The sequence below is a fragment of the Ips typographus genome, linkage group LG14 (genome assembly GCF_016097725.1).
Source record: "Ips typographus isolate SLU linkage group LG14, UJ_Ityp_2.0, whole genome shotgun sequence".
Taxonomy (NCBI): domain Eukaryota; kingdom Metazoa; phylum Arthropoda; class Insecta; order Coleoptera; family Curculionidae; genus Ips; species Ips typographus.
Genome location: NC_138435.1, coordinates 1,217,825 through 1,231,591, shown reverse-complemented (window position 1 = coordinate 1,231,591; position 13,767 = coordinate 1,217,825). Strand labels below are relative to the sequence as shown.

The 13,767-nt window shown below is 38.1% G+C and overlaps 4 protein-coding genes across 7 annotated transcripts; 1 reads left to right on the top strand and 3 right to left on the bottom strand.

The window, feature by feature from the left end:
- Positions 1-39: 39 nt before the first annotated feature.
- LOC145737947 (cilia- and flagella-associated protein 45-like) lies at positions 40-4,676 on the bottom strand. The gene is given in 9 exon segments (XM_081992796.1): positions 40-187; positions 246-631; positions 1,341-1,514; positions 2,466-2,715; positions 2,770-3,044; positions 4,066-4,164; positions 4,166-4,213; positions 4,268-4,463; positions 4,517-4,676. Coding segments are annotated over 9 exon segments (1,545 nt in total). The 5' UTR covers positions 4,576-4,676; the 3' UTR covers positions 40-129.
- Positions 4,677-5,705: 1,029 nt separating this feature from the next.
- On the top strand, positions 5,706-7,089 carry LOC145737957 (uncharacterized). Its single transcript, XM_081992817.1, has one exon. It carries the CDS (start codon positions 5,848-5,850, stop codon positions 6,700-6,702), a length of 855 nt encoding a protein of 284 aa, XP_081848943.1. The 5' UTR covers positions 5,706-5,847; the 3' UTR covers positions 6,703-7,089.
- An 827-nt stretch (positions 7,090-7,916) lies between these two features.
- Positions 7,917-10,955, bottom strand: LOC145737945 (integrator complex subunit 11-like). Its single transcript, XM_081992793.1, has 8 exons — positions 10,738-10,955; positions 10,428-10,660; positions 9,597-10,140; positions 9,375-9,538; positions 9,186-9,320; positions 8,768-8,899; positions 8,499-8,712; positions 7,917-8,188 (listed from the first exon to the last, which is right to left on the bottom strand). Exons 1-8 carry the CDS (start codon positions 10,848-10,850, stop codon positions 7,933-7,935), a joined length of 1,791 nt encoding a protein of 596 aa, XP_081848919.1. The 5' UTR covers positions 10,851-10,955; the 3' UTR covers positions 7,917-7,932.
- Positions 10,956-11,049: 94 nt separating this feature from the next.
- LOC145737951 (maternal protein exuperantia-1-like) lies at positions 11,050-13,527 on the bottom strand. 4 transcript variants are annotated; one of them, XM_081992803.1, is made up of 4 exons: positions 13,330-13,527; positions 11,997-12,794; positions 11,752-11,940; positions 11,050-11,694 (listed from the first exon to the last, which is right to left on the bottom strand). In XM_081992803.1, the coding sequence occupies exons 2-4, from the start codon at positions 12,777-12,779 to the stop codon at positions 11,368-11,370; spliced, it is 1,299 nt and encodes a 432-aa protein (XP_081848929.1). In that variant the 5' UTR covers positions 12,780-12,794; positions 13,330-13,527; the 3' UTR covers positions 11,050-11,367. The 4 variants fall into 4 exon arrangements, with proteins under 4 accessions (XP_081848929.1, XP_081848931.1, XP_081848928.1 ...); XM_081992805.1 differs by lacking the exon at positions 13,330-13,527 and adding an exon at positions 13,179-13,302; XM_081992802.1 differs by lacking the exon at positions 13,330-13,527 and adding an exon at positions 13,137-13,290.
- Positions 13,528-13,767: the final 240 nt, after the last annotated feature.

Genomic DNA, 13,767 nt, shown 5'->3' with positions numbered 1-13,767 from the left:
AAAAAATCGTTCTCTTGTACGTGGATTTGGAAAGTGGTATTTTCTTGAAATGGCATGAGAAATTTATTTAAAAACGTACGATTTACAAACTTTTATGTGTCATAATATACAATTTGCTTCTAGGTATATTCAAAGTTTCAACTGTCGTTCAATGTCTTTAATGTAGTTGTCAGGCACGTTATTGTCCCTACAAACATAAGTCAATAAAACATCAGTCAAAAAACCATTATTACAACAGAAAGTACCGTAGTTTTTCAATTTTCTGCTTCAAATAGTCCTCAACACTCTTATCCTTAAGAACAATCTCCATCCTTTGGGCTTTACCATCCTCAAATCGTTCCCGTTGCCAGTTAATTCGTTCCCTCTCCTTCTCGCCGATTTGCTTCAACAGTTCTTTGCGGTGTTGTCCTCTTTGCTGTTTTTTCTCCGCGATTTTCTCCAGGTCCTTTTGGTGCAGTTGGTGTTGAACTTTTGCCACCTTTTTAAAGTCTTCTTCGTCCCGCGCCAAATTTCTGGCTTGAGCTTGTCGAATATGTTCGATCTGGTTCATTCTCGCTTCGCTCAAGTCGTCCAACAATTTTTTCTTTTTCAACGCAGCCAGTTTTTCCTGTTCCCTCCATTCGCGTTCTTTCTACACACAAAAACTCAATTATTGCTCTACTTTTGGCTTTGAAACGTTCATCCACGACCAACCAATAATGCACTAGTATTCAGCGTATTGACAGAAGCTAAATAAGTGTCATATAACGTCATAGTGTCATATACCAAATATGAAACATGTACTCTGTCCCAGGAGAAGTGGCAGTGACGCCATATTGAAATTCACTTCTGTCTTAGATTAGTTCTCACAATTTTCTCTGATATTTTGTGGTTGTTGGACGGATTTTAAGGGTAAAACAGACATTTATTTGCTTCGTTTTTTATCTAAAAATATTTCATAAAAACAAAAATGAGCTGCTTTTCGCACTTCCTATTTTATACTGACATCAAGATATTTAATTTCTTTGCAGTGGCGGCTGTTCTGAGATATTAAAGAAAAACAACGAAAAAGTCAACTTTAACGACCTCTAGCGGCCAAACGGTACAACTTAACCTGTCCCGGTTAACGTCAGGTGATAGTCCCATTCATTATAGCTTTCTTTTTTGAAACTCTTTGAAATAAGCGAGTTATTTCAACATTCACTTGGCATTAGTGGTAATGGACAATGGTCGTGGATAAAGTATAGCTTTATCCTCGTTCTTTACAGCCACCTTTTTGAAAAGTTAAGTGTAGAATGTGATTTTCTTGGTAGTGAAAATGTACAGTCTAAACTTAAACCTAGTGCATACACTAAAAATACCTCTTCCTGTGCCCTTAACGCGTTCATTTCATCCAAAGCCGTCTGCAAATCCTGACTTTTCTCCTGTTGTTCCCTCAATCGAGCTATTTCCTTTTCCTTAGCGGCTTTCAACAAAACCTTTTCCTTTTCAGCCGCTTCTTCCCTTTCCGCTTTTTGCCGCATAAATTCCTGAACCTACACACATTTTCAATTAGCTCTGTTATAAGTAGTGATGGGTAAATTACCAGTAAAGTAAATATTTTACTTTACCAGGAAAATTTGACCGGTAAATTGCCAGTAAATTACAAATACTGTGTTTCTGACTGAAATTTTGACATCGCTTTTCTCCCTGACTGTACCAAATTTCGTAACGTTTTTTCAGACTCCTGGATAAGAAATTTAATGAAGATTCCAAAAATGTGCTTAAAACAGTTAGTATGTCACTCTAAGTGGGTTTTACAAGCGATTTTGTTCCTAACTGTTCTTTCAGACAGTTTATACTTTGACACCACTTTTCTCCAAGACTTTACCTGATTTTGTACTGTTTTTTTTATGTCATTAGATGGGAAATTTAGTGAGGATTCCAAAAATGTGCTTAAAGACATGATTCGGTCACTCCAAGTGCGTTTTACAAGCGATTTTCTTCCTGACTGTCCTTAATATTATTCAATTTTCAAATTACAATTTCACTGATTTGTAAATTTGTTGCACCAAAGCAGTTTTTCCTAAATAACTCGAAAACGGTGAAAGTTACAAAAAAAATGCAAGAGACCAAAAATGTTTCTAATCAACCCCTCAAACCAACACCGTAAGTTTGCAGGAACGTTTTTGCTTGCAGTATGCAGGGTGATTGACTGTTCTGAGTTTCGAAAAATTTGAAATCGAACAAAAATGTTTGTAAAGAACTAATCTCTGAAAGTTTTACAGTCCATCTGTGTCGCTACTATACAGGGAGTGCATGAAAAGTGTAGTGATTCAGATTTATTACTTTTCCAATTAATGACAGCCATGACAGCAAATTTCAGTTATACCCCTAAATTTACTGGTAAAACTGGTACATTTTCCTGCCACACAGAATTTTACTTTACCTCACCGGTCAATTTACGTCCATCACTAGGTATAAGGGATGTTTTTAAAAGTAATAACCCTTAAATCGGCAATTCGCTGTTCCTCCTCTTTTATCAGTTTGTACCTTTCCGCCTCAAGATTTGTCTTTCTAAATTCCTCCCTCATTTGCTCTCGTAATCGTTGTTTTGCTTTCTGTTTCCGGTCTTCCTCTTTTTGCAGCTCGATTAGGGCTTTGTTCAACATTCGGCTTTCTTCCTCAATTTTTTCCGCCTCGACAAGCCGTTCCAGTTCGTTTTCTTTGATTTGTTGCCTCACTTCTCTCACGTAACTAAGCAAATAACGATAGTAAGTGCTTTTTAGCGTGAACAAATTTTTAACTAACGTTTGCTTCCTTTCCTCTTCTGCTGCCCGTTTTTCTTCTTCTTTTCGTATCTTCATTTGTCTTTGTTGCTCCATCATGGCGTCCAGTCGTCTCTCCTCCTCTCTCAATTGCGTTTCCAACAATTTTTTTTCACCAATCTGGGCGTTTCTTATTGCCCTACACTTTGTCGCTAAAATTATTCCGTTGGCTTGTTTCACCCTTTCATCTTGTTCAATCATCAGTTCTTTGGATCGTTTTAGGAGATAGAGATTTTTGTTGGCAGCCTCAGATTCTACCTGTATGTTTAAACTAAGCAGTTTTCATAGTTTTTTGACAAATTGAGACTTTAGTCTTGAAAATTGACTTGAAACGCTTAAAAATTGTCTTGTAGACAATGAAAAACTACTTTTTCTAATATTTTTGACTAAAAATTCACACATTTAAACCTTGAAAATTAACTTGAACACCAAAAAGTGACTCTGAACCGATTAAAAGTGACATCAGAAGCTTAAAATTTACATTTAGAGTGAGTTTACACAATTTCAATATTTTAGTCTTCAAAATAGTCTTAAATTCAGGATAGTGAGATTAGGTTCATGAAAATCGACTTGAAGACTAACTTTTTAAGTTTTTTTACTTTGCTTTTCGTTTTCTTTGAACTCTCGACTATTTTTAGTGCTTTCACCTTGGAAAATCAACTTTCAACAAAGTTTTTGACACAGCAAACTAAAAAAAAAAACATTTTTCCATTCTCCATAGGCTAGAAATGTCATTTGAAGCTTTGTCACTATTAAATTGACTTCTAGACATCTCAGTGCTAAAAATTCGAGCATTTCTGAAAAATCAAGACTGTTTTTAGTGTTTTAAGAATGAAAAATCGAATTTTCAGACTCTTCAGTGATAAAAGTAAAAAATGTTGTCACTAAACGCTACGATGTTAGTCTTGAAAACTAATTTTTATAAAAGAAAGTCAGAAAATTTAATTTGTACTGTTTCCAGTGTTTAATTGAATTCTAGACTTAGGTATTGTTTCAGTCTTGAAAATAGACTTTTGGACTCAATTTAGTCTTAGTAAAATCTTTTCTAGCCTTAAAGACTATTTTTAGTAGTAAAAAATAAGTTTTATGCACAACAATCTTTGTATTGATTTCCGGACTGTTTTTAGTGCTTGAAATCCAGCTTAAGAGACTCGAAAATGAATTTCAGTCTGAAAAACCAAATTTTAAGACTATTCTTGGGCAATGTCGTCAAATTTCCATCTCACACAGTTCACGTGTAATGGAAAAGGAACCACTAAATGTTACGTAGCTGTAATACCGTTTCTAATTTGCTGCCAGGTTGGTTTTTGGTAGGTTTTTGCGTTCTGAGTAAAGCTTCTTTCCGTTGAGTGCTTTCCATTACAAGCTGGTTTTTTTTGTTTTTCCGCCTCCTCAATCATCTTCATTCGATCTTCCAGTGTAATAACCTACAGGAAAATGTACATTCAGTTGCGTCACACACGTCAATTATAATGCACTACGTGAGCTTGCTGCTTGAGTCGTTTAAATTCGGATAATGGGAGAATTCCAGGTCGATCGATGGGTTGCCGGTTAGGAACCAGCAATTTTCTAGTGCCCAACGATTCTAAAGCGGTCAGGACTTCTTTACCTTCTGTAGCATTTTTGGGTTTGTAGTGAATGAATTCACCATTCAGTCGGTGATTGCATATCTCCGGTCTAAATATTACAATCATCACCAAAATCGCTTTAATACGAACGGGAATACTCACGTATGATCACAACCGACGCTCCTTCCTTTTGTGCTTTTGAATTTTCCAGGTCCTGGCATTTTTATGAAAAACTAACTCTCTGGAGTATTTTGATACTAAATCAATTGACTTGTTTGGTTATACATCCATTTATACATCAATCGATCAAACTATAATCATCTCTATGGTTATTGACTGGCACCTGTAGAAGCCAAAACAATTGAAAAAACCCTAACAAAGGCCACATTTGTTTTCAAGCTCAACGGAGCGAGCAGAGCGTTATTGACGTCACAATGACGTAATTTGACAGTTGGTTAAATTATGCTTTTGCTAAATTACGTCATCGTGACGTTAAAAACGCGCTGCTCGCTCCATGGAGCTCGAAAACGAATTCCAAAATTTCTATAAATATACAGGGTGTCCCTAAAAGCAATTTAGCCATATTTGCCTTAATCCATAAGTTGATATGACCACAGCTAGCTGCGGCAGAGCGCTGTAAAGACCTTTCAGGGACACCCTGTGTATAACTCTTTTGTAACAGGGTGTCCCATGTATAGTATAGTTAGTAGTGCAGTTTTTGCTTTTTGAATAAACCGACAATTTGTCACTGTTCTATACATTTTTTTTCTTAAGCCTTCAGCGCTGTCTTTCTGAGAACACCTACCTACCTTCTAAACGTCAACAATCCAAAAATGTATTTGCCAATCAACATTTGACTATGCTTCCTTGTCTGAAACTTTGAAAATTCAGTTTTTCTATTTGCCATTTTGCCTTCTTTGTCTGGTTCAAAGGTTAAATCAACGACGTAGGTCCTAGCTTGTTTAGTATGCGCACTAGTAACAGTGTTGTCAGTTGTTACTTTTTTTTTTCAAAAGTGAACCGTTTTTACTACAGTTTAGTTTATTTAAGTGTTTGTTTTTGGAAACTTATTTGTTATTAGGTCTGTTCGCAGAAAGAATCCCCAATTAATAATCAGAGAAACTGTCCAGCCATTAGCCAGAAAATGTCAAAAAAGCCCAAATTTTCTGATTATTAGTTAGAAAGCAGTTTAAAATTGCATCTATACGAACAGACCTACTATTGATTGGTTAGTATGGTGTTGAATGATATAAAACTTATTGGAAAGTGTGGCAACGATGCAGTAGTTTAACATTGCAACGTTAAAAGCGCCCTCCTGTGTTCTTCATCATAAATCGAACAAACACCCATCAAAAATTCAAAATGGCGATTTCGTTACAGTCGTGTAAACTTGCTCCTCCAAATTGGTCGAGATTCAAAGGCCTCGCAGATACCAGTCCAGTGTGAATATCTTAAATCGTTCGATGTGAGTGTAGAAAGTGATAATCGTAGAAATGAATGAAATTACCGAGGTGTTAAACGGTGAAAATCGAGTTGAAAAAACCGGCGACCCTACACCAACTCCTCAAGATGTCGTCCATAATGGGAGCGCTGCGCGCGCCGTCAACGGCTCGGAAAGGCGATCGGTTTCGGCCGAAGTGCCCGCGAAAAAACGAAAAACCAGACGCGGGAAATCCAAACGTAAAGCCCCCTACCAGAAATACGGCACCAAACACGGTAAAGCGGTAAAACGGATCGTCAAACCTGAAGCGCCCCACAACGACAATCAGTTCCTCTTAGAAGACCATGGAGGATTCGAGAAACTGGACGAACGGCTGAAAAACATCGATCAAGCCTCCACTTCGTCTGTAACGCGAACGAGAGACTCCAGTTTCAGCGTAGACTCGGACGGGGGCGAAGAATTTTATTCCTCCCCCGAGGACGAAGACGAATTCCTAATGCAGGACTTTAACGATCAGTATCAGAGCGTACAGACTGAACAGCTGCAAAAGATGTCCAAACAGGAGCTCATCGATGAATACCTGGCTCTAGACAATCGTTCCACGCAAAAATATAAAGATCTGGAGGAAAGTATTGCGCGTCTCCAAAAAGAGTTGGACAGGCAAAACAGTGAAAATGAAACACTGCAAAAGGAAAATGAACTTTTAAAGAGCAAACTGCAAAACATGCATAAAGGTGACTCTGATTCTGAAGACTCTGAAACAGACTCGAGTGATTCATGCAGTTCCAGCTCATCAGTGAGTAGCAGTGGTTCTAGTAGGGGGGGCAGTCCACTGCCTAATGGGGAAAATGGGGTTGAGTATCATCAACACACAAATGGACATATTTCTCCACTACCTGCAGTTTAAGTGTTTTTTGCATTTACATGTTAAATTTGTATTAAGAAGGTGCCTTCTCATTTTTTGTATTAGTACCCCTTGAAGTCACTTGCCCCCTTTTGTTGTTAAAACAGCAAGACATTTAAGTTGCATTGTTCAACTGTTAGTACTATTTAATAGGTAAATTATTTATAGAGAGAGAAAACATTTTGGGGCACTCCATGATGTATAAATACGGTATAGAATGCATTTTTTTTTTGATCTCCTGTATTTTATAATGTTTTATAAAAAAGAAAAATTAATAAAATTGTCCTCTTACATTAAATGTAAACCAAAATGTTTCACCTGTGATTGCTGCAAGCAATTTTTTGCTACTTAGTTTGTATTGTACATTTATTTAATAAAAGATTTACTGTATGAAGTTTTTTTTTACACAATTTAGTCCAAAGTTTCTAGACAAATCGTGAAAAATTTCCATAAATCTCCCTCATTAGTCTTGTAAGTTACAGACAATAACACTAATTCAAATGTTACAAAATGTAATTTTATGTTTAAAGAATTTTTGTAACACTTTATTTTAAATTGAAATTTCATCATAATTTGTATAGCTTTTACACTACTGAATGTATACAAGAGAGTAAAATTTTATGATAGGAGAGTTTGGTTTGTTCAGGGAGGCACTTTCTATGACGTCAGATTGTAAATAAAAGTCACACTAATGACGTCACAGAGGGTGCACGGAAATCGGGCTTTGATGATGAGAATATGAAAATACCAGGGGGCCTATCCTTGAAAGCAGGGAACGGAATTCTCAAGAGAAGTGTGATAGAAGAAGTTGACAATGGCGGGTTCCTGTCACATTCTACAGGACTTTCTCTTGATAATTCCCTTCCATCGTTTCGAGAATATGCACCCAGGGTGCTTCCAGAGACGTAAAAGCGGTAAACTTGTCATGCATTCTAATGAGATAATCTAAGACATCATGATTAAAAGTACATTCAACTTTATTAATTAATTAAAAATCAAATTATTGTCCAAGTTGACTCTCGTTTTTTGCTCAATATCTCAGGAACGTCTCAGGTTGAGGAGACCACAAATGCACCTCGATGGGATGCTTTTACCTTCTATACACTTTTCTGGTACCACGCACCGTTTGACTTTGAAAAATTAGAAACTATAATTGTCAAGAATTTTCAATTCTAATATATACCATCACCCTGTATATTTACAAAAAAAATAATGGCATGATTGAAATGAATTCTATTGACCCATCACATTAATCAACCCCAAAATATAACTGCCCAAATCCTCATCCTGATTGGTCCAAGATACGTACACGGTTTTCTGCGCTTCATCCTCGTCACCCTCGACTTTAACCAAAACCGATTCGACGGAAATCTCTCCTTCCGAAAACGTCACCGACCACTGAGGCAATTTATCGCTGAGGAAGTTGTGCAACTTGTGGGCCGTCGCCACAGTCGGTCCGTTATCGTTTACGGACACGGTCGATGTGAATCTGCAAGTTAAATCATCTGAAATTGAAAAAATACCCGATTTGGACTTGTATTTGGGTCTTCAAATTTTACAAATCTACCGCCAACGTTTCAACACTATATCGGTGTGTCATCCTCAGGGCTTGGATTTTTCGTGTTAGATTAGGTTAGTGATGTTCCTAACACGATTTAGGTCTATTAATTTGATTCGAAAAATCCAAGCCCTGAGGATGACACACCTATATAGTATCGAACACGCCAAAATACGGTGTATTTTTTTAATAATTTTATTCTGGACGAAATTCCCGTTTACACGAAAAAAAAAACTAAAACCTGATGACGTGTCGGTTGATTCCAGCTTCTTTGCAAGCCTCGTCCACGTCCATCAAGCAAATGTTGTTGTCTTTCATCACCAGGACGCCGTGCAATACACGACGACGTTTCGGATCTGGAGGTAACGCGTTAAACCTCTTCGCCTCGGATTTGAGTAGCGGTAACGATACATCGATGGGGATTTTTACGGGAGTTGAAATTATGTTGGTTTCTCCTGAAAAGCTGATTACAAAACCAACCACTTTCCGCATAAAAAAACACTAAAATACCGTTAGCGGGATTGAAACATTTGATATTGAACTCTTGTTGGATTTTCTCTTTGAGAAAAGCAATTTTTTCCGCCTCTCCGTGTACTAACATAACGTTTCTAGGCTCGCAATATTGAATCAGTTGCATTATACCTGTAATAAAAATTAAAGCCGTTTTTTGAGATTGTCTCAAAAAAACACGTTTTTAGGTAAATTTTTGTGCAATTTTCCATGAAAAAAACATGCTCTCTATTTTTTTTTGTGAAAAATGTTCTTTCATTGAAAATCTTTAGAATCAATTTAAGACAGAAGTGAATTTCAATATGACGTCACTGTCATTTCTCTTGAGACTGAGTGTATGTACACGCTAAAAAACGGCTTAATAAAAGTTGTGGCAACGTTGCATGTGAATTATCTGTTGGTCACACATTTTACTGACCTTTCGCATCCGCGTGAGCCGAAAAGCTCATGTACTCCACCGACATTTTCACTTCCACCACTTGTCGATTTTCAAATTCGACTTTTTTGGCGCCATTTAGGATTTTGTGGCCCACAGTGCCTTGCACGCAAAATCCTGCAATTTTCAGACAAACGTAACAATTAGCAGTGATACAGTACAAACACTGACCAGGCATAATAATCATGTTGTTTTCGTTGGGTGCCCATTTTTTGAATATTTGCAAACTCAAACCGGCGTGCAGCATACCGGGCGTGGCAAAAACAACCATCGGCCCTGGATTATCGATAAATTGTCGATCGAACGGCTTGATATGTTTGAAATCAAACATGTTCCTGTAAACGCAACCAGACATACACTAAAACCTAAAAACAAAATGATATTTTTTGATACCGTTGCACAAACGTTTTTCGAATCTTCTGATTGGTCCATGTAATAAACATTTTGTAATAGTTGTTGGCCTTCTCCGTGAGCCCCAAAGCGAAATAAATCGGTGCTTTAAGGTTCATTCGTTCCCAGTAAGTTTCCAGTAAAATGCACAGTTCCTGCGCCCTGCCTAACGCAAAAACTGGAATCAGTACTTTGCCACCCCTGTCTACGCATTCGTGAACTTTTTTCAAAAAATCCTTTTCGCGACACCGTTTCGAATCCCTGATGGTGGTGGCGTACGTCGCTTCTGATATAAGTAGATCTGGACGACATTTGTCGATCCAGGCGGCTCCTAAATGTCGATCAGGGGTCATATTGTAATCTCCAGTGTAGACAACCGATTGGGAGCCCACTCTGATCCAAAACATTGCAGCACCCAACACGTGACCGGCGTAATACGCCTTTATTTCCAGATCATTGTCCACCATGACGCTTTGGTGTAGTGTGACGGCTATTACTTTTTTCATGCAATCCTTAATCATTTGAGAAGTGAAAAAATTCTGATCCCCTGAAACATTTTACTTACATTTTTTTATTATTTAAAACAGTTTTTGGGGAATTTCTCCCTTAAATGACCTTTTAGGGCAAAAGTGCCCTGATGCAGTGTTGTAGAGAATAAAACTCCCTACAACTCTCCCTTATTACACTTTTTTGATATTTTTCAAATAACCGACTTATGGACTTTTTTCCTTTTTGTAAAATAGTTTTAGGAGAGTTACACCCTTTTGCGGCAAAACCAATCACAAACAACCCACTGTCCACAGTTTGCAAATGTAGACTTGGCATTGTACTAACCTTTTTTCTCCACAGAAACTTTTCGCATGTCCTCCAATAAAATTGGTGCAATAGCTTTAGTTGGATGGGTCATGTAAATCGGGCCTGTATAACCAACCATTTCAGACATATAAGGCAAAGCCCCACAATGGTCAAGGTGAAAGTGGGAAATAATGACACAGTCTACGAAAGGTGTTAGAGGACTTTCGGGTGTGATATATGAAAAGTCTGGAAACCTGCGTTCGTCGTTATAACTAAAAGACAACCGATTAGGGTTTAAGTGGCAGCTCAAAAAGGTCTTGTGTGGGATTGTTTTAACTGGCATCCTTACCCCATGTGCATTCCACAATCTAGCATTATGTTTTTACCCCCAATGGATAACAATATACAGCTTCTGCCTACATCTTGACCTGCACCAAGTGGAGTTACCCGTAGTTCTGGCATTTTGAATCTTTTTAGAAACTTTAAAACACTGTTAATAACAGAATAGCAATTCACTAAATATTAGTAAATAGTTTGTTTTGGTTTAGAGGTTATGTTTTCTATGTTCATTTGCCACTGAAGATATCAACCATCACGTGACACGACATTAACAAACTGTATACACAAATCACGTGTTCAAGTCAAAAAGCAACCACCTCTATTGAATCACAATTACCTTTATTCAACTTTTTGTATTACATTACAAGGAATAATATTAATTATTAATTGTAATACAATATTAATTAACAGCTATTCAAAGATGTACAAAATAAATCACCCATTATTATCAGTATCACAAAAGAAAAAAAAATCAATCCACTATAAATAAATAAACTTTTAAACTCGATCAACATAAATAGAATTCTCATCTCTGTGCAAAACAAAAACAAAAATTAAATCTCTAAACAAAAAAAAAACAGCGATTAATGAAATTAAACATCTACCTACGCGATAAAGGCACTAGATTGCTAAGTCTGTGTTAATTAGCAGGCACTTCTACTTTGACGGGGTCGGTCCTGGGGGACGTTTCGACGCTTGGGGCGTTCTCAGATTCTGAACTGGCCAGTACGGTCGACTCCTCACTTTTTATTTCGATTTTCACGTCATCTTTGGTCTCTGACTCTTTCTTAGATCGGGATTTGGAACGGTTTTTACCACCCTTGCTGAACGACCTTGGTCTCGACCGCCTGTTTGGTGGGTATCTCGACCACGTGGTTTTCGGTTTCACCGGTTGCTTGTCCGGATCGAAGAAACAGTCCAGAATCACCAGCAGTTCAATCAAGTCTTCTTCTTTGGCATTGACAATCTTTAACCAAACCGAACTTAGCCCAATAATACACAAATACCTTACTAACTGGCTGACCTCTTCTTTCAAAATCTTTTCAAGTCCGGGTTTTCCTCCTTGTTCGTAAGTTTCCTTCAGCTTGTCGTAATCAATGTTGTTTTCCGCTAAAAGTCTTCTGAGATAACTGGCGTGTTGTCTTTCAGGCGGACTGGCCTTCATCAAAGCTCCAAATACTGCTCGGAATGAGTTTTGTCGTTGCAGTAGCAGCTGGAATGAATTAAATTCTAATTAATCACTAATTAACATTATAAGTTGATAACTACCTTGAAACCTTCAATTTCATGTTCTTCAACCGAAATTGGGTTAGTGTATGGACAAACTAACTGAATTAAGTTAGGGCACTGAACCTGACTTAATTGAGTTATTAGTGCACCAACATTAGGGTCCTCCCTCTCCCCTTGAGCAAGATGTACGGCAATATCGTATATAGCAGAGGCTCTTTCTACAGCACTGCTATAATCCGTGGTGTCCTTCCCCAACAATACCTTTCCCATAGTTTTTAAACTGTAGGTTTTGATGGTAGTCTGGCATTTTGCTTTGGCCAGGCTGAACCCATTCGTAAACCCTTTGCACACCTTCTCAAACCGTTCCAGCAGGTTGTTTCGGCGCAACGCTTCCAACAGCATTCCTGGGGTAGTTTTGCGCACCTCGTGAAAGATCAAAAGGACTCCATCTGTGTCCCCTTTGACCATCTCCAGCCACTGGACAAAGTCAGTCACGGCGCAAATTTCGCTTTTGGTCTTCAAGAATTGACCGGTGCGCATATCCTTCAGTCGTCTGTAGCGCACCGCGTTATATATTTTGACGTTGTACTTGCGACTGTAGAACGGATTGAAATCGGCGAACGGCATGATGTACTGCGAGAATTGCGATTCCGGAGTGTAGCCTGCCAGTTGGACAATTTCGTCGATTAAACGACGTCCAGTGGTGTCCACTGCCCATCCCACCAGCCGGTATTTACCGATCGGGACGCCTTTTGGGGGGATTTCTGTGAAACGTGGCACCGAATTCTCCTCACTGGAGCTCGAGGTGTCGTGTTGTACCATTTTTGTGCTTTGTACCTAAACATTTCCTTTATTAGCAAAATCTAAATGTGCCAACCCCCTCTATGAACAGTAAAGACGACCAACCCTCTTCAGTCAGTTTATAACATAAAGTAGGCTGTGGACTGTGATAATTGGAAAACATATTTATGTCACATTGACAGATAACAAAATATCAACTAAATTAAACATTTTGGAAATGAAATCTAACCAATGCAGTGTTACACGTGGTTTCCTGCAACTAGGTACTATTTAAACAATGTAAATGAGCCCTACCTACATTTCCAGATATAGACATTACTCATATACTTTTAGGTTAACTGTTAACAGATGTAAAAATTATAAAAGGTTTTGAATTACCTCAAGGGACTGGTAATGGGCTAAACTGTTCAGGTTACTTACTATAAGGGCAGGAACAAAATGGACTTAAAATCCTAGAGTAGGAGTGCATCGCACGTGTCAGATAGGTGGGGGGAGGACAAAAAAATCGGAAGTGCACCCGGAAACAATTCGAATAGCGCCCATTTTGAATAAGTACCCGTTCATTACTCACCCTTTTCGCAGTTAATTGGATTTCCACCCTTTTTCGTTTGCAGAAAACTACGCTGAAAAACAACCGAACAGATTGATAAACAAAATCGTGTGTTGCTTGATGGCCAGAACGAAAATTGACGGGAAAACGCCAGTCAAATGGAACGTATCGGGAAATTATCTAATTTATATACAAAACAGATAACGTCACTTTGTAATTTTCCAATAGTGCACCCAAAAACAATCGATAATGCAACGATAGAGGTTTCGTACACGTAAAAGTGGACTTTTCACCCTAATACACCCTGAAAATTTGAAAAACCCGCCTTGTTTGGTTTGGTTGACTGTCACAGTTGGCAATAAAATGACAAGTTGATTGACTTTTTCGCTGGACCACGTGACACTCCATTATGTACGATTCACGTAATCACGTGGTGACTAACGCTACCAACTGTGATTT